The sequence below is a fragment of the Mobula hypostoma genome, chromosome 5 (assembly GCF_963921235.1).
Source record: "Mobula hypostoma chromosome 5, sMobHyp1.1, whole genome shotgun sequence".
Lineage (NCBI taxonomy): Eukaryota > Metazoa > Chordata > Chondrichthyes > Myliobatiformes > Myliobatidae > Mobula > Mobula hypostoma.
The window spans coordinates 71,363,331-71,384,168 of record NC_086101.1 but is presented as its reverse complement, the minus strand read 5'-3'; the positions used below and the strand labels follow the sequence as shown (position 1 = coordinate 71,384,168).

The following is a 20,838-nucleotide window of genomic DNA, read 5'->3' as shown; positions in this document are numbered from 1 at the left end:
TTTGATCCAGCTGTTGAAAGATACAGTTCTGCATTTGCAATAAGCCACAAACATTTAAAATACATATATTTTTAAAAGCAACCACTCACAGATAACATGAGAGAGCATGTTTGAATTGAATGCCCCTTAATACTCAACCCTGTCCTGAAGATCTGTCCTTGCCCATTTCAACTGAATTTGAAATAGATTTATTTTTTGTCTGGAATCCAGAGGGTATTATCTGGTGCAGCATACTGAAACCATAGTGTGATATGCACAATTGATTAAATGTCTCCAAAAGTATCAACTGGTGGTTAATGCACAAAGCATGTATTCAATTTTTCTAAAGCTCTTTATGATATGATTCACACTATTGATTTTTTACATTCAAAATGTTTAACATTAATGACCAAACTCTGCACATTTGTTAGTATAATGAGACATATTGAGCAAACATAAGTTTAGAACTGATAGTAAACACTGGTGCTGATCAATTGAAATCTGAAGGGTTCTAAAAATTGCAATTATTTAGAAAAGTGCACTTTGGTATCTAAATTTTTCAATTTCTAGCATGGAAATCTGCCTTTCTCTGTAGGTAAGATAACTATGTCTATAACTTGCCTCTGGGTAAATCTACTTTCGTGACACAGCAGACAAAGGAAAGTATGTAAAACATTACTATAAAGAATGTATAAAAGGTACTTAGATAATAGTTAGAAATTTTAGCCTGGAAATTGTTTCTCATTCCTCCTTTGATGTTAAAACAGCATTGCGAGTCACCTTAGCACTGAACAAGACCTTCATTTAAGAGGTTCACAAATACTGTTGTTGGTTTATGCTAACACTGACATTCTCTGTGCTTGCCTTGCAAGTTTTTACAAAATTAGCAGTTGCAATCTTTGCAGGTAACATAAAGTGACATACTATAATATACTGTAAGCAATCCTTTACCACCTCCTAGGTTTTGACTGAATGCATGCTATAGTACGTGCAGACTACTTAGGGAATCTGCTTTTTCTGCTTCTATGGGCTGAACGAAAAGTAGATGAAGTCTTCTTGAGCAGGGGTCCCCAACCTTTTTTGCACCGCGGACTGGTTTAGCATTGACAATATTCTTGCGGACCGGGCAACCAGCAGGGTTGGTGGTAATCATGACCGGAATGTAGGTGATAAGTCAACTGTAAGTCACTTATCAGTGGCTAATATACTCAATTTCATTTCTAAAAAGGTTTATCTAACGAATTTAATATTAAACACACAGCGCATATTTTCCTCATGTGAATATAGTGATTAGGGAGTTCCTTATGTCCAGTCTATTCGCAATTTAGTTTTCATTGCAGAAAACTCTGCTTCGCAGGGATATGATGTTGGAAATGGAAGCAGCATTTTCAGTGCTTTCGTGGCTATCTCAGGATATTCAGCCTTGACTTTGATCCAGAATGCCAGCAGAGATGTTATGTCAAACAGACTTTTCAGTCCACCATCATTTGCAAGCTCAAGGAGTTGCTCTTCTTCCTGCGCTGACATGGATGATTCACTGGGGTCATTCGCAAATGGGTCATGGACCCATTCCTTTGCACGTCTTGGGTCATTTGCGGTTGGGAAGTAACGCTCGAATTCTGTTGACAGGGAAGATAGGTGATTGTGCACCAGCTGTGAGAAGCCTCAGTCTCTCCCAAAATCCCAGCTAATGTTGGGAACATGTCAAATATGCCCCTGTCCACTCGCTGTCCCCACAGTTCCAGTTTATCTTTGAAAGCAGACACTTTATCTTTGAAAGCAGACACTTTATATGCCAACTTGAAGACAGTTCATTGAGCAGGTTGAAGATGTCACACAGATAAGCGAGTTTTGCTATCCACTCCTTGTCACTGAAGTGTGCTGCCAGTGGTGACTCTTTTCTTGAAAGAAATCTCTGTAGCTGCTCTCTTAACTCAAAAACACTGGCCAGGGCTCTCCCCCTTGATAGCCACCTGACTTCAGTGTGTAAGGGAAGGCGTTTGTGCTCTGCATCCATTTCCTCGCAAAGCTGCTCAAACAGACGCGAGTTCAGGGCTTTTGCTTTGATGTGATTGATAACTTCAACAACGTCACTCAATACGCCGTTAAGATCAGGTGACATTTTTTGGCGAGCCAGCATTTCCCTGTGTGTGACAGAATGTGTAGACTGGCATTCAGGAGCAACCTCTTTGATTCAGGTAGTGAAACCAGACTCGTTACGCCGTTCCAACAGCTGTGTTTCGATGTCCTCCGCTATGTCATCGATTCTCCTAGAAACTCTGGTAGCTGTAAGAGAAACCGGTGCCATCTTGTTAGCTGCAGCTTCTCCCAACAGTTCACGGCACATGTCTTTGGCAGCAGGCAGAATCAATCCTTCACCAACAGTGAAAGGCTCCTTAGCCTTAGCAATATGGCTAGTCACTAAGCACGATGCTCTCAGAGCAGGAGCATTTGTGGAGGTGGAGGCTGTCAGCAGTTGCTTCTGTCCCGCTTGCTCACGTTTTTTCCGCTCAAAAATTTCAACGGGTTTGTCTTTAGGTGCAGGGTGCTTGGACTCAAGGTGCCAAAGCAGTTTTGAGGGCTTCATTGCCTCATTAGACAGCTTGTCTCCACATATCACACGCGGGGGGCTTGGAGCATTCGAGTCACCGGTCGCAATAAAGCCATATTTTATGTACGACTCATTGTATTTTCTGTTGAAGGAAGCTTTCTTTCTTTTTGCAGTCTCGGCCTCAGCTGTCTTTGCGTTAACATCATCGTTAGGCCTTTTATGTCCCCTACTATCTCTTCCAAAGAAACTCTCAAGCGACATTTGTTTTTTACTCATCGAGTAGTTGCAGGTTAATGACTGATTGATGACCTCGCATGGGTAATGACCTCGTGTGCGTTCAAGTTCAACAGTGGGCGTGACAGGGAATGAGGAAAGGTGCCGCTGACTTATATCGTTAAATATCGCCAAATCATATCATTTCCTTGCGGCCCAGTAGCACATGCTTTGCGGCCCGGTGGTTGGGGACCACTGTTCTTGAGTATTGAATTTAGGTGACCTCCCTCATGCAGCAGTGGCAGAAAATTTTCATGATGCGGCAGAGATCATATGGTGCAGTCTGGAACAATCCTGAAGCTAGAAAGCTAAAAATGACAGTGAAATCACCTCTGCAGACAAAGCACTGTAGGCACACATAAGGCTGATTTTGAGGTTGCAAGAAATCGCTCTAAAGACAAAGAAAGCTTTTTAAATATAGGTCCATTAGTACTGTACTACTGTACCAGTATTTTCATTCAGTAAATATGATTCTCTCTGAATGACACTGATCTCTCCGAGGATCCTACTGATAACACATTTTACATGTCACTCTACTGTGGGCGTCATTTGGGACAATTTTTGTTTTGTGAAAAAGGTGTTAGACTAAGTAAAACCTGTCAAAAGACAGACACGGAAGTTTTCTGACAAGCCAGAAATGCGCACAAAATTGTATGCATATGCTGGGTTGTGTCTGTTGGAAATGCATGGCTTTGTATTTTTACCTGGAGGCAGTGGTTGTGCAATGGCATTTCTAAGCCCTCCTCTTTAAAAATGACCCATTGTTCCACTGTTGTTTACTAATACTCTGGTTCAGTTTACCAGGAACACTTTCTAATCTCTTCCCATGGAAATTAGCTCTCCTGAAATGTAGAGGTTGTACTCCGTAGTTATTTTGCTGCTCCCCTTTATTATCATCAACTGTATGATTTGATGATCACTGGTCCCCAACTATTCTCCCACTTTGATTGACCTGTCTGATTATGTTTCCTCTCCTTTTTATCCACTGGGCATTTCAGAAAGTCCTCTGTTTCTTCACTTTAAATACTTCTCCAATTGATCCTGGAGTAATTGAAATCTCCCAATTTCTGTAGTTTTGCTCCTTTATCTCAATCACAGTTTTGGACACCATAGCTCCTTTCTTGCTCCTGAAGTCTGACCAAATTGATTTTGCCCTTAAACCTTCGAGAGTATCTTCTCTGTCCGTAACAAATATCTTTTTACTATTTTTCTATTCCACTACTGTTTTCCCTTTTGCCATTGCTTCATTATTCTACTAATTACCGTATACATGCTCCTAACCAACTTTATTTATATTTCATGTAGGTATTTGTATTCCTTGTGGTCCCTCTTTGGCCTGTCCCCATCTATTCTAATCTATTTTCCAACATCACCCAATACCACTTTAGTCCTTTCAACTATATTTAATTTAACTCTCTCCTTCCACATAACTGAAGCCCTATACTGAGATGTTGTGTTTCCATTGCAGGCTGACTTTGCTCATCTACACTAAATACACTTTCCCACATTAACACTGCTTCCTTCTATGCCTTGCCTATTTAAATGTTTGTCTAAATGCTTCTTAAATGTAGTAATCATATTTGATTCCTCTTCTTCCTCTGCCAATGCATTCCTGATGTCAGCCACTCTCTGTGTTTAAAAAAAACTTAACTCAAAGATTCCTTTTGAATCCCCTACCTCTCACCTTAAAAGCATGCCCTCTTGTCTTTGATTTCATTCCTGCAGGGAAAAGATTTTGATCATCACCATTCAACACTGTTGATACTTTCAGGGAACTGTGGACTTGGTCTGTGAGGTTCATGTACATTCCTTAATGCCCCCTCACTTACTGCATATATACTACCCCTATTTGATTTCACAAAATGTACTTACTCGTGTTGGGATTAAATTCCATTAGTGCTATACCAAACATTCCAACTGACCTACAGTCTGCCCTGCTGTAACCCTAAGCAATGTTCTGCGTCCCCCACAAACTCGCTCCTTCATTCACATCCAAATCATTATTGTACATCATGAACAGCAGAAGTCCCAGTGCCAGTCCCTGAGGTACAGTGCCTTGTAAACTATTCATGCACAACCCTTTGTTCGGAAAAATTTGTATTACAACCAGGGGTTTTGATCAATTTAATTGAGAATTTTTATTTGAATTAGGAAAAATTATAAAGCATGAAAAACTAAAGATTCAAAACCTGAAATGTCAGTAGCTTAGAAATATTCCTCCCCCTTTGATCCACACGCACAAAATGCTGGAGGAACTCAGCAGGCCCGGCAGCATCGATGGGAAAAAAGGACAGACAACGTTTCGGCCTGAAACATCAACTGTAGGAAGGGTCTCAGCCCGAAACGTTGATTGTCCTTTTTTCCATAGATGCTGCCTGGTCTGCTAAGTTCCTCCAGCATTTTGAGTGTATTGCTCAGATTTCCAACATCTGCAGATTTTCTCTTGTCTGTGATTCCCCCTTTGATGAGTAATTAGTTGAATCGGCTTTTGCAGCTGTTACTTATTGGATAAGTCTCTATTAGTTTTGCACAATGTGATGGATCAATATTTACCTATTCCTCCTTGCAAAATTGCTCAAGCTGTGCCACATTAGTTGGGCTATCTTGAGGTCTTGCCAGAGATGTTCAATGGGGTTAAGGTCAGGACTCTGACTGGCCCACTCAAGGACATCAATTTTCTTCTTTTGAACCTACTTCATGATTGCCCTGATAGTGTGCTTTGGGTTGTTGTCCTGTTGAAAAACAAATTATCTGCCCATCAATCCTGACCAGATTACCAGTCCTTACTGCTGAAGAGCACCCTCGTACTTCCATCGTATTTTACAATAGGGATCATGGTACCTGGCTGATGTGCAGTATTTGAATAAAGCCACACATATCGCTTAGTGTTGAAGCCAAACGATTCCACTTTAGTCTCATCCGACCACAAGACCTTCTTCCATATCATTACAGTATCTTCCAAGTGACACTTTTCAAAGTCTTTACAGGCAAGGATGTGCTTTTTTTAGCCGGGGCCTCGTCCTTGCCACTCTTCCATAAATATCCTTTTTGTGGAAGGCCTTAGAGATTGTGAAGCCAAGAACTTCATCTCCAGTTGCAGACTCTGACTTCTGCAGTTCACTCAGAGTGACTGTTGGCATCACAGTAGTCTCTTTTACAAGTATAATTATTCTCCAGCAACTAAGGTTAGAGGGAAGCCTGACCTAGGCAGTGTGGCTGTGGTTTCATATTTTTCCTCCTTTTTACGATGGACTGCACTGAGCTCCGAAGAACAGTATATTCAGTATGGTCTTGTGCTCCTCTATTATAATTTCGCTGACTTATCTTACGTGCTCCTTTGTCTTCATTTTGGTTTGGTCTTTTGAAAATCTATCATACTGTTGGATCCAACAGAGTGAAGGTTTGTTTGTTCTTATGAATTCATTGAAAACAGGTGTCCCTCTAATTTTCTATATCAATAATTTGGGTGAGCTGTGAAGGTAATATACAGTATTGCACCTGCGGAAAATTAGCATAGTAATTACAAAGGGGATGAATTGTTTTTCAGCGTCACAATTTTGTTTTTTTAATTAATTTTTCTTTCGATTTGATGTAATGCACAATGTTTTGTAGATTAGCTCAAAAAATCCTGCTTTGATATATTTTAAATTTAGAAAATAAGACGATAAAATGTGAAAATAGTTGGGGGGACTGAATACCTTTTCAACACACTCTATATCACTGGTCACAGATTTTTACCACCATCTTCTCCCTCCTTTGAACGATCCACTTCTGGATCCAGTTGTCCATTTCACCTTGGATCCCATGTGTCTTGACCTTCCAGACCTGGATCCTTGTCAAGTGCCTTACTGAAATCTGTAGAGATGACACCTACTACCCTGCTTTTGTCGGTCACCTTAGTTACCTCCTCTTCGCAAAAAACTCTGAGAAAAGATTTCCCTCTCGCAAGGCCATACTGGGTAAAAGCCCCGATCATTCCCTGCCTTTCCAAATGAGCAAAAATTATGTCCTTTAACCTCCAGTAACTTCTCTATCTCTGATTATAAGGCCTACAGTTACCTGCTTTATCCCTGCTGCCCTTTTTAAATAAAGGACCAACATCAGCTATCCTCCAGTATTTTGTATTTTTTCTGGGTAGCAAAGATGCAGAAATCTCTGTCACAGTCCCTGCAGTCTCGTCCTTTATTTCCTATGGCTTCCTCGGATAGATCTCATCTTTCCCTTATGTAAATCAAGACATCTACCACCTCCACCTTCTCAGTACCTACATGGCTTAGACAATCAATGAATCCACCCTTGAACATGCAATCCTCCACATTTTTCTCCTTGGTGAATACAGACAAGAAGTATTCGTGTACAAACATATCCACACCATCTGGCTCCACACATAGATTACCCTTTCAGTCCCAAAGGATACATATTCTATCCGTCGCTATCTTCTTGCTCTAATATAGAATAACTTAAGGTTTTCCTTAATATTGCTGCTCACCTACACCCTCTATATTCTTCAAATGACTAGCTTGATTGTAGATGACTATATCTCCCCTATGCTTCCTTTATTTTTCCTGTCACCTTTTAACCTTTGTCATACAAGGTTCCCTAATCTTGCCACCATTTTCTTTAATCTTTACTGAAACACGCTGTCCCTGAATTGTTCCTAACTCTGTCTTCCAAGTCTCCCACGTTTTAGATATTGTTTTACTTGCAAGTATTTGCTCCCAATCTGCTATCCTCATGTCCTCTCTAATGCAGTCTACCTTAATTTAATGATTTAACTGACCAACTTTATCCCTTTCCATCATTAATGACCCTTGCCATCTGGAACACGTCCTTGTCTCATTATTACCATCAGGGAGGAAGTATAGGAGCCTGAAGACCCACACTTAATGTTTTAGGAACAGTTTCTTCCTCTTTTGCAACATTTTTTAATTATAACTTAGAGTAAATTTTATGCCTTATACTGTATACTGTAGCCACAAATCAAAAAAGTACATCATCTGTCAGGGATAATAAACCAGATTCTGATTTTAATCTTGAACCCTGAAACTTACAGAATTGTTTGCAAAGTGTTTTCTAACCAACACCTTCACTATCTGCCTGGTTTAATTTCCTAAGATAATATGAAGCATAACCCCTTCAGCAATAGGACTACCTACATAATATCTCAACAACCTGTGCTGGATGTAGTTAGTAAATTTCACTCCATCTAAGCTCTAATCCTTCTAATATTCTGAAAATTAAAATACCTCAATACTATAACCCTATTCCTTTTACTTTTGTGATTTGCTTACATATCCTCTCCTCAAATTCCTATTAGAAGACTTATTACTCTTAGTTTAAAAGAAAGCTCTCTGATTTTTTTAGTCTAATATATGTGCATCCATAATGGGATTGACCATCTCCAACTTTTCCACCAAAAAAGTCTTAGGGAGTCAGTGTTGTCCAGAAATGAAATTGGAGTAGCCACATGTGGACTGAAGGGCAGGTCAGAGGCTGGGTACCTCTAGTGAGGAATTCATCTCCTGGACATGCAAAGCTTTTTACCAGTTTACAATCAGCAATATTTCTTCAGAGTTTGATGTGATCTTGAAGTTTGTAGATGGTGCACAAGAGGGATGTTGCCTGTAGATTCCTGGATCATTGGTTGACTTACCATATTTGCATATGATAATGACCGATTATTGTTTCTGGCCAAGGTTTTTAGATACATGATGTACTGTACCAATGGCATTGTTGAACAATTTTGAAAGCCAGTAGGATCCCTTGTTGTCAGCTTTCAGGGAAACCACTCTGGGAACACTACATTTTCCAGTGATTTCCTTTTTGCCTTACAGCAGCCAGCTCTTCCTTCATATGAGTCCTTGTAGAGAGATCGAGATCAGTGCTTCAAGTAACTGAGCTTTCATGGGTTTGTGTGATTGAGTTTATGAGAGTATTACTCCTCAGTAATATTCTATAGCTCCTGCTGCATATTTCATCATTTTGATGTCAGGTACGGACAAGACTGGGTTTGGTTAGTTGCAAAATGAAAAGTGATCAGAAATGAAAACAAAAACTACTCGCCCCTGTAATTTTATGGAGAGCTAATCGTGCCAGCACAGGTCCTACAGGGACTTCAGCTGAGAAGTGTAATCTGCATTGCTGACCTTCCAAGCAGAGAAGGTGTTTAAACACTAGCAGTTACAGACAGAGCTTCAGAAAATCTGCCCTCATAACAAACATATTAGTAAACCACAGTATTTTTTCTGCTGTTAATTGTAATTAGTCAATTCAGTGTATTAATTGTGTTCTCTATTTGCTATGCTTGAAGATTGTGTATTACTTTCTTCCTGGCCATTGCAATTTGTACAATTAAATGTATCACTTCATCAGGAAATGCATCTTTTTTGTATTCTGGCTCCAAAGCTCCTAGTCAGCAAGTTGTCGCTGGTAACTAGCTCTAATTAAGAATATAAGAGGTTAGTTTTCAGCTTGGTAAGTTGCTAAAATTTTTTACAATATGGTGGTAAATAAAGGGCTACAAAAGGATGGTGGGAAAAAGTTCCAGTATTCCAAGCTGTTGCCAAATCCTGCTTGATTGCTTTCCGTATTCCTTAGAAAAACAAAATAATTTCATTTTTTAAAATAGTTGTGGAATAGCATGCCTCTTTGAGAAGTACTTGATTTAAAGTTCAAAATTGATCTGCTTTTCAATAAGCCTTTATGTCAAGCTGTATTAAAGGCGACCAGAACAGACAGAGATCAGATTAATTCCAGGACTTGATAGTCATATTTTTAACCAACTGACTACACTCTAAAGATCAAAGGAAAAAGATTTTATATATGTTGTGTAAATACATCTTTTATTAATGTATTCTTTCTCTTGAATACATTTCAGATAAAGTTGAAGTAGCCTTGGCATCAATTCATTTGTGTTATGTTTACTTGTCAAAGAACAGAGATGCCAAGGAAGTGTGAAAAATGGCTAGAATGTGGCCATTAAAAAACAGTAAGACCTGATATTATTTCATTTCCTTTTTATTCAGGTTTTGCGTTTATCGGAGGACCTACATCTGCCTCAGCACAAGTAGAATTTGATAGACTATAATAATTGAAAGGCCCAGCATATGACTACCTTATTACTTCAGTATCACTTTTTTACATTTTCAGAATGTTGCTTGGTTTGGTCATTGTCTGGTTGCTTTTTTTTATTGTAGTCGTTCTCTTCATCGCACTGATTTACCAACTCAAAAAATTGCTTTACGCAACAAATTCAATGCAGAGATTTAATACAAATAATACTGAGGTATCTACACTTGTCAGTCATGCTTCTGACAATGTCCTGGTTCTAATCTGATATTACTGTCAAACCTATTTTGTTCATTTCATGTTAGAAAATGAGAAATCCTTGTGCAGGAACTAGATTTACTTGCCTTTTGTTACCCTGTTTTTCATTTATCTTTCAATTCAACAGCAAAAATGATTTTACTTATCATAGCAATACTTTCTTCATACTATTTGATATTGATAAAGCATTAAAATGTATCAGCATGTATGATCAATAATTATTACAATTTCTGTGCAATGAAAGGTGTTAAGACATTTGCTTTAAATTCTCCCGTGCATTACTTCTCTAAGTAGTTGCATAAACAATGGGGCCAGCAATACGATGGAAAGTAAAAGCTTGCTTTGGTCTTTAGTAAATGCAGATTTGTTGCTTGAGAAAATTATTTACCAGATTTATACTGTATAGACCTGACCTGAGCAGCCAGGGAATATGTACTGGAGATATTTTAGACATTTTTATACAATGGCTTGGAAAACGGGGCTACTTGAAATCTTGTGTGCTGTGGTTTCGTACAAACTGGCAAGCAAGTAAGCTTGCCTTGAAATGTATCTCTAGTCTGTCCAATGAGCTTCAGATGGGGAGTGCAATGCAATGATGTGACTATACAACATGTTAAGTGCTACCAACTAGGCTGCTAGCTTTGTGATCTATTTTCCCTCCCTCGACTCTATGGAATAATGAATTTACTAGCTTGTTTGAATGACTGATAGGTTTAGTGCAAACTTATGAGTCACTAGTTAAAATGTTGAGTGTGTCTAGCAGGTCTTGCCTGTACACTGCTGCATAGTCAGAGTTTAATTAGGAGTTTAAAATTCATTTGGTCCGTTTCTGACACCTCTCTTCCCTTTATCGATCTCTCTGTCTCCATCTTTGGAGACAAACTGTCTACTGATATCTTTTATAAACCTACAGACTCTCACAGCTATCTTGACTATATTTTGTCCCACCTGTAAAAATGCCTTTCTATTTATTCAGATCCTTCGTCTCTGTCATATCTGTAACTGGACAAGACTCTCCAGAACATCAGAGATGTTCTCCTTTTACAAAAGGACGGGGTTTCCCTTCCTCTACCATTGATGCCACCCTCACCCTCATATCCTTTATTTCCCAGACATCCAACCTCACCCCATCTTCCCACTACCTTAACAGGGATAGAGTCCCTCTTGTCCTTACCCACCACCCATGAGCATTCCACATCTGACACATCATCCTCCACAACTTTTGCCAAGGAGATCCTACAACCAAATACGACTTTATCTCTTTCCCACTCTCTGCTTTCCACAAGGATTCGCTTCCTCCATGATTCCCTTGTCTATTTTCCCTCCCCACCAGCCTTCTTCCTGGAACTTAGCCCTACAAGCAGAATAAGTGCTATACCTGCCCCATTCACCTCCTCCCTTACCTTAGGGCCTCAAATAGTCCTACCCGGTGAAGCAACACTCCACCTGCGAATCTGTTGGGATCATCTACTGTATCCAGTGCTCCCAATGCAGCCTCTACATTGTTGAGACCCTATGTAGATTGGGACTACTTTATCCAGCAACTTCACTCTGTCTGCAAAAAGCTGGGTTTCCTGGGGGCCAATCATTTTAATTCCAATTCCCATTCCCATTCCAACATATCAGTCCATGCATGGCCTTCTTTACTGACATGATGAGACCACCCTTAGGGTGGGGGAACAACTCTTCATATTCCATCTAGTTAGCCTCCAATCTGATGGCATGAACATCGATTTCTCTAACTTCTAGTACTTTTCCCCTTCCCCCTTCCCTCTTTTCCCATTCCCCACTCTGGCTCCCCTCTTACCTCTTCACCTCACTTGCTGATCACTTCTCCCTGGAGCCCCATCTACTTCCCTTTCTTCCATGGTCCATGCTCCTCTCTATTAGATTATTTCTTCAGTCCTTTATCTTTTCTACCTATCACCTCCCAGCTTCGTAGCACATCCCCCTCCCCCACCCCCGAGTTTCACCTATCACCTTCTAGCTTGTACTTCTTCCCCTCCCCCACCTTCTCCTTCCTTCCTTTCCAGTCCCAATGAAGGGTCTCGACCTGAAATGTCAACAGTTTATTCATCTCCATAGATGCTGCCTGACCTGCTGAGTTCCTTTAGCATTTTGTACATGTTAATCTGGATTTCCAGCATCTGCAGAACCTCTTGTGTTTAGAGCTTTAATCATATAACTGCAAGGTAAAATGTTGTAAGATGTTTGAAATGTAGGTGAAAGCAGTTAAAATTGTGCAGTTTAAAATAAAACATTTGTGTAGAGAGGATGGTTTTGCTTAGAGTAGTAGGCAGCCGTCGATCCCAGGGGATCATGGGTATGCAACTGTGTCCTCTCCAGGGCGCAAGCCTGGGCAGGAAGATTTGAAGAATCGGCTGTTGCCCGTACAGTGGGTTCCTCCTCTCCACATCACTGGTGTAGTCCAAGGGAAGGGCAAGTGCCGATACAGCTTGGCACCAGTGTCATCGCAGAGGTTGCCAGAGTGAAGTTGTCAACAACATCAAACTGCCTTAGGGGCCTTGGCTCTGGATTTCTTTCTCGGGGTTTACTCCCAAAGCCTTTCCCATGGGTGGGTATGGCCGCAAGACATCAGAGGTTTAAGAGCAGAGTTTTCCTTCTCCTAGGTGGGCTGCCATCCAAGGTTTTGCTTACTCTGTAATAAAAGACCAGTTCAATTTGTGTTAGGGCATGCAGAACTCTTTCAAGTCTCAGGAACGGGAGTTATAATTGCTTAAGTTGCCATATGGGTAGTTTTAGAGCGGTGGTTTTCAACCTTTTTATGCCATGTGGGTCACGGTTAGGAGGGGGAAGGGGAAAAGGAAGGTGATGGGGAGTACCCCGGCGGCTGTGCCCCTTAACAACAGGTACTCCTGTTTGAGTACTGTTGGGGGGGACAGCTTACCCGGGGGAAGCGACAGTGGCCCTGCCTCCGGCACAGAGTCTGGCCCTGTAGCTCAGAAGGGTAGGGCAAGGAAGAGGAGGGCAGTTGTGATAGGGGACTCGATAGTAAGGGGGTCAGATAGGCGATTCTGTGGACGCAGTCCAGGGACTCGGATGGTAGTTTGCCTCCCTGGTGCCAGGGTCCGGGATATTTCTGATCGTGTCCAAGATATCCTGAAGTGGGAGGGTGAAGAGCCAGAGGTCCTGGTACATATAGGTACCAATGACATAGGTAGGAAAAGGGATGAGGTCCTGAAAGAAGAATATAGGGAGCTAGGAAGGGAGTTGAGAAAAAGGACCGCAAAGGTAGTAATCTCGGGATTACTGCCTGTGCCACGCGACAGTGAGAGTAGGAATGCGATGAGGTGGAGGATAAATGCGTGGCTGAGGGATTGGAGCAGGGGGCAGGGATTCAAGTTTTTGGATCATTGGGACCTCTTTTGGCGCAGGTGTGACCTGTACAAAAAGGACGGGTTACACTTAAATCCTCGGGGGACCAATATCCTGGCAGGGAGATTAGCGGGGGCTACTGAGGTGACTTTAAACTAGAATGGTTGGGGGGTGGGAATCAAATTAAAGCGGCTAGGTGTGAGGAGGTTAGTTCACAACAGAGGGATGGGAACCAGTGCAGAGAGACAGAGGGGTGTAAAGTGAGCGTAGAAGCAAAAAGTACAAAGGGGAAAAGTAAAAGTGGCAGGCCGACAAATCCAGGGCAAGCATTAAAAAGGGCTAAGAGAGTTGTAAAAGAGTGCCTGAAGGCTTTATGTGTCAATGCAAGGAGCATTCGTAATAAGGTGGATGAATTGAAAGTGCAGATTGTTATTAATGATTATGATATAGTTGGGATCACAGAGACATGGCTCCAGGGTGACCAGGGATGGGAGCTCAACGTTCAGGGATATTCAATATTCAGGAGGGATAGACACGAAGGAAGGGGAGGTGGGGTGGCGTTGCTGGTTAAAAAAGAGATTAACGCAATAGAAAGGAAGGACATAAGCCGGGAAGATGTGGAATCGATATGGGTAGAGCTGCGTAACACTAAGGGGCAGAAGACGCTGGTGGGAGTTGTGTACAGGCCACCTAACAGTAGTAGTGAGGTCGGAGATGGTATTAAACAGGAAATTAGAAATGTGTGCAATAAAGGAACAGCAGTTATAATGGGTGACTTCAATCTACATGTAGACTGGGTGAACCAAATTGGTAAAGGTGCTGAGGAAGAGGATTTCTTGGAATGTATGCGGGATGGTTTTTTGAACCAACATGTCGAGGAACCGACTAGAGAGCAGGCTATTCTGGACTGGGTTTTGAGCAATGAGGAAGGGTTAATTAGCGATCTTGTCGTGAGAAGCCCCTTGGGTAAGAGTGACCATAATATGGTGGAATTCTTCATTAACATGGAGAGTGACGTAGTTAATTCAGAAACAAAGGTTCTGAACTTAAAGAGGGGTAACTTTGAAGGTATGAGACATGAATTAGCTAAGATAGACTGGCAAATGACACTTCAAGGATTGACGGTGGATATGCAATGGCAGGCATTTAAAGGTTGCATGGATGAACTACAACAATTGTTCATCCCAGTTTGGCAGAAGAATAAATCAAGGAAGGTAGTGCACCCGTGGCTGACAAGAGAAATTAGGGATAGTATCAATTCCAAAGAAGTAGCATACAAATTAGCCAGAGAAAGTGGCTCACCTGAGGACTGGGAGAAATTCAGAGTTCAGCAGAGGAGGACAAAGGGCTTAATTAGGAAGGGGAAAAAAGATTATGAGAGAAAACTGGCAGAGAACATAAAAACGGACTGTAAAAGCTTTTATAGATATGTAAAAAGGAAAAGACTGATAAAGACAAATGTAGGTCCCCTGCAAACAGAAACAGGTGAATTGATTATGGGGAGCAAGGACATGGCAGACCAATTGAATAATTACTTTGGTTCTGTCTTCACTAAAGAGGACATAAATAATCTTCCAGAAATAGTAAGGGACAGAGGGTCCAGTGAGATGGAGGAACTGAGCGAAATACATGTTAGTAGGGAAGTGGTGTTAGGTAAATTGAAGGGATTGAAGGCAGATAAATCCCCAGGGCCAGATGGTCTGCATCCCAGAGTGCTTAAGGAAGTGGCCCAAGAAATAGTGGATGCATTAGTGATAATTTTTCAAAACTCGTTAGATTCTGGACTAGTTCCTGAGGATTGGAGGGTGGCTAATGTAACCCCACTTTTTAAAAAAGGAGGGAGAGAGAAACCGGGGAATTATAGGCCGGTTAGCCTAACGTCGGTGGTGGGGAAACTGCTGGAGTCAGTTATCAAGGATGTGATAACAGCACATTTGGAAAGCGGTGAAATGATCGGACAAAGTCAGCATGGATTTGTGAAAGGAAAATCATGTCTGACGAATCTCATAGAATTTTTTGAGGATGTAACTAGTAGAGTGGATAGGGGAGAACCAGTGGATGTGGTATATTTGGATTTTCAAAAGGCTTTTGACAAGGTCCCACATAGGAGATTAGTGTGCAAACTTAAAGCACACGGTATTGGGGGTAAGGTATTGGTGTGGGTGGAGAATTGGTTAGCAGACAGGAAGCAAAGAGTGGGAATAAACGGGACCTTTTCAGAATGGCAGGCGGTGACTAGTGGGGTACCGCAAGGCTCAGTGCTGGGACCCCAGTTGTTTACAATATATATTAATGACTTGGATGAGGGAATTAAATGCAGCATCTCCAAGTTTGCGGATGACACGAAGCTGGGTGGCAGTGTTAGCAGTGAGGAGGATGCTAAGAGGATGCAGGGTGACTTGGATAGGTTGGGTGAGTGGGCAAACTCATGGCAGATGCAATTTAATGTGGATAAATGTGAAGTTATCCACTTTGGTGGCAAAAATAGGAAAACAGATTATTATCTGAATGGTGGCCGATTAGGAAAAGGGGAGGTGCAACGAGACCTGGGTGTCATTATACACCAGTCATTGAAAGTGGGCATGCAGGTACAGCAGGCGGTGAAAAAGGCGAACGGTATGCTGGCATTTATAGCGAGAGGATTCGAGTACAGGAGCAGGGAGGTACTACTGCAGTTGTACAAGGCCTTGGTGAGACCACACCTGGAGTATTGTGTGCAGTTTTGGTCCCCTAATCTGAGGAAAGACATCTTTGCCATAGAGGGAGTACAAAGAAGGTTCACCAGATTGATTCCTGGGATGGCAGGTCTTTCATATGAAGAAAGACTGGATGAACTGGGCTTGTACTCGTTGGAATTTAGAAGATTGAGGGGGGATCTGATTGAAACGTATAAGATCCTAAAGGGATTGGACAGGCTAGATGCAGGAAGATTGTTCCCGATGTTGGGGAGGTCTAGAACGAGGGGTCACAGTTTGAGGATAGAGGGGAAGCCTTTTAGGACCGAGGTTAGGAAAAACTTCTTCACACAGAGAGTGGTGAATCTGTGGAATTCTCTGCCACAGCAAACTGTTGAGGCCAGTTCATTAGCTATGTTTAAAAGGAAGTTAGATATGGCCCTTGTGGCTACAGGGGTCAGGGGGTATGGAGGGAAGGCTGGGTTCTGAGTTGGATGATCAGCCATGATCATAATAAATGGCGGTGTAGGCTCGAAGGGCCGAATGGCCTACTCCTGCACCTATTTTCTATGTTTCTATGTTTCTATGTACCAATGCCATTGAGCAAGGGTCTGTGGGCCCCAGGTTGGGAACTCCTGGTTTAGAGTAAGATGGCACTTCCAAGAAGAGTAAGTGCGATATTAAATCAAATTAACTTGTAATGAGACTAACATCAAACCAGTTACTGCAGCAACTGATTACCACGGAGAAAATGGTACGTCCCTCAAAGGAGGTATCCCTGTCATTTAGAAGAAAGCAATGCATGTAGAACATCTTCATCTAAATTTAGATATTAAAACAGATGTTTTGTAGGTGTTTTCTATGGCATTAGCTGGATGGCGTGAAAGGTTGATTGAGTCTTTTGATTGTTGGATGCCTAAGTACAGTATGTGGAGGTTTTTCCCAACTCTGTCAAAATCAGAAACTAATTTTACTAATATTATATTTCCATTACTTCAGCGTTTTGTATTCCATTGCTTATTGCTGAAGATTAATCAAAATAAATTAACTGATCTGATCTGATTTTCCCAATGGAAACTTATATTTGAAGACAATACAGGTCAGACAATTGGAACTATGATGTTGATTCTTCAATCTATTATCCTTTTCACAAATCATTTTTGAATGAGACCGCAAGATAAATGTATCTAATTTTGATTAATTTTAACATAAATGTATTTTGTGAGATGAATGAAGGATAGAATATACTGGACCTGTGTCTAATTATCTGTTCCACTCTCCAGACACTTCGCATTGGAAACCTTACCTTATAGTATGTATCTAACTGCATCACAGTGATCATGATTGTCAAATCCACCCTAAATCCATGCACTGATCTTCTTAATTCCTAGATAATCCACTGTGAAGCTGATTTCTAACCTTTTCTGAATTACAGGAATAATACTTTAATGTATAAAAAGGTATAAAAAGACTGTTGGATTATTCTGAATATCTAGCAACTGTGTTGCTCAATAACTAATTATTAAAATCACCAACATAAGTTGCAAATTTAGTTATGTTTTGTTCCTGTTCAAATAACACCTGACAAGAAAATCTTTCCTGAGATCAACATTTCAACAGAAATCTTTCACCTTCCACTGATGAACGCAGTTTGAAACTCAGCCATTTACTGCACAGTGAAGGAAATTGGCACTTGTTGGGAAAAGCCCATTTACTGTTCAAACTTTTTGCATTGTAGATTTTCATTGATTCTGTTGCGTTTCTCTGTTTTTTCTGTGAATGCCGTTAAGTTAGAAAAAATATCTCAGGGTAGTAAAGTATATGGAGACATATATGCACTTTGATAATAAATTTACTCGTAACTATGAAGCTTAAATTGAACTTAGGTCCAATTGATCAAAAATTACACTAGCCCATCTTAAACTGCTGCAGTGCATGAATAAAAGAGCCTGTGTTATGAAAAGTACTTTCACACTGTCCATGAGAGGGCATTCCGGGATGTTGTAGCAGGTACTTTCACACTGTCCATGAGAGGGCATTCCGGGATGTTGACCCATTAAAAATGAAAAGATCCCAGCACCTGCCATCTTTCTTTCCAACTGGCAGAAGTCACATGTTCAGGAGGTACTGTCGGATGAAGCTTTGATGAGTTCTTGTAGTGATTTTGTAGTCAAAGTGCAGCTGTGGTGGAGGTTCTGAATGTAATGCCAATCAAGTTGATTACTTTGTTTTGGGGTAGAGTCGAGCAATTTGAGCATGACTAAGCTGTAATTTTGAAGATGTTTTGACCTGAATGCCTATGTTACTCATGGAGTGAAGATATGAGGAAATTATCTATTTGCTTTATATAGAATGAGTTAAGAAAAATAGTTTCAGGAAGAAAGTTTTGTTCTTTTCTTCCATTTAATCAAATAAGAAATCTAAGAAAAATGCAATTTTAAACTTCTCTTTCACTTGAAACAATAGGATTATGATCCTATTATGAATATATTCAAGAACACGTTTCGGATTGTGTTTTTCTTTGTTTTGACAGGTGCACTTGAAAAGGAAATCTTTGGAAGGAACACTGACTGACCAAATGGAAGCCAATGGTTCTGCCGTTTTACTCTCTAGTGGTATTGTCTTTGAGACTTCACTATGAGCAGAGGAAAGGGGCAGTGGAGCACCTTTATTCAAGTAATAATGGAAATGCTCTGGAAAGGATTGTTTTAACTAAAAAAAACATGAATTGCAAATCAGCAGAAAAAAATTGCACCAGGATAATTCACCCTTCTGTTCCTGGGCCAGATTCTATTACCATTTGCTGCATTTAGTTCTATAAAATTTGAACTTGATATTATACAGAAATATACTGCTGCCTAAACTCACATTTGCCTTTAAGAATGATGTCAGATTTATCAGTTATTGAAAAGAACTTGAAAATTTGGGGGAGGACACATATTTGGCCTTTAGTAATGTTTTGTGAGGCGCTGGATAATCCAAGTTGGGTTTGAATAGAATGTGCACGAGACTGCCATCACTTTAGATTGTCTCTGACTCCCTCCTCAACTTACTTTCAATACTTATGCTAAGATCAAACATTGAAACGGTTCATTATATGTTGCCCAGTAAATTCAAATATTTTACTGTTACTTGAACCTTTTTTCTGCTGTAGTTGCAGCAATGTTGATATTTTGTTCTTCAATGACAGTTTTTTCCAGAGTATTTAATTCACACAAGCAATAACCTCTGCATCACATGTCTACACTTACAGGATTAAATTTATTTAGTTGTTTATAAGGAAGTCCGGTAGTTGACAGGAAACTTTATACTACATTACTTTTGCAAATATGTCAATTTAAACTGAATTTCGAACCAATACAATTTTTGAATACTGCTTTGTATATAAGACAGTTGAAATGATTCGTTTAGTCTCCACCAGAAATGGCTACTCCATTTGGAAATACTTGATGCCTTATAGTTGTAATAAAAATTAGTGAAGCTGTACAAATGGTCTTTGTTGTGACTGACTAAAACTGAGCCATATGGAAGCTGTATCTGGAAAATATATACTGTACTGCAGGTGTTTATTCACAGGAGAGTCCAAGAGAATCTCACTCTCCTGACACAACATTTTATACTTAAACACAACAACTGAAACTGTATTTGTTTATTGTTATAATCACCTATTTTAACAGTTGGGATATAGTCAGGTAAATTTACATTATTATACATTTACAATGATGACACATCCCAACTAGAGGAACCCCATTTGAATATTCCATGGAGCACCTCTTCTCCATCCGCCAAAAGCAGAACTTCCTGGTGGCCAATCATTTTAGTACCTATTTCCATTACCATGTCTTCCTGTTACACCACGATGAGGCAACTTTTATGCTGGAGGAGCAACACCTCATATTCTATCTGGGTTGCCTCCAACCAGATGGCATGAACATAGATTTCTCAGTCCAGTTTAAAAAAAATCTCTCCCCCTGATGTGCCTCCTTCTTCCCTTTCTCCCATGGTCCACTCCCCTCTCCTATCAGATTCCTTCCTGTCCAGCCCTTTACTTTTCCCACCCACCTGGCTCCATCTTTTACCTTCTGGCTATCCTCCTTCCTTGGTAGTGGGTAGTGGCTCCATATGTCACTACTACAGGGCGTGACGACCCCTGCCTTACATGGGTCCCGGGCTCAGCTGGCTCCAGCTGACAGTACCCGGTATGGGCCCCTATCCAGGGTTACAGATCCCACTGCCTTCTGGGTATCTTTGAGAGAAGAGAAGGCTAAGGAGTAAACCCTACACAAATCCGGAGTGGAGCCCCTAAGGTATCACGTCACCTCCCGGCAGCTCCTGCAGCCAAGCTGATGAGAAATGTACTGCTTCGCATTCCTTTGGACCACATCGGTGAGGCCGAGAGGGGGATCTTGATGTCTGGGCAGCCCAGGATCTCCAATATTCATCGCCCAGGTCTGTGCCCTGGGGCACATCCATTGTCTACATAGACAGACGGAGCCATTATGTTATCCTCCTTCCCCTCTCTCCACTATTTTATTCTGGCATCTTCGCCCTTCTTTTCCAGTCCTGAAGAAAGGTCTTGGTCCAAAACATTGACTTTTATTCCTTTCTATTGATACTGCCTGACCTGCTGAGCTCCATCAGCATTTTGGGTGTTGCATTCCATACTGATGTCTATTCCAAAAGCCAGACATCCAAAAT

At 40.9% G+C, this 20,838-nt stretch overlaps 1 protein-coding gene across 1 annotated transcript in view; it reads left to right on the top strand.

The window, feature by feature from the left end:
- Nucleotides 1-19,756, top strand: part of abcc4 (ATP binding cassette subfamily C member 4 (PEL blood group)) — a 349,901-nt gene extending 330,145 nt beyond the window's left edge. The window contains exon 31 of the mRNA XM_063048526.1: nt 18,674-19,756. Coding sequence (XP_062904596.1) covers nt 18,674-18,781 — 108 coding nt within the window. The 3' untranslated portion in view covers nt 18,782-19,756. The remainder of the gene's footprint in view (nt 1-18,673) is intronic.
- The last annotated feature ends 1,082 nt before the right edge of the window (nt 19,757-20,838 follow it).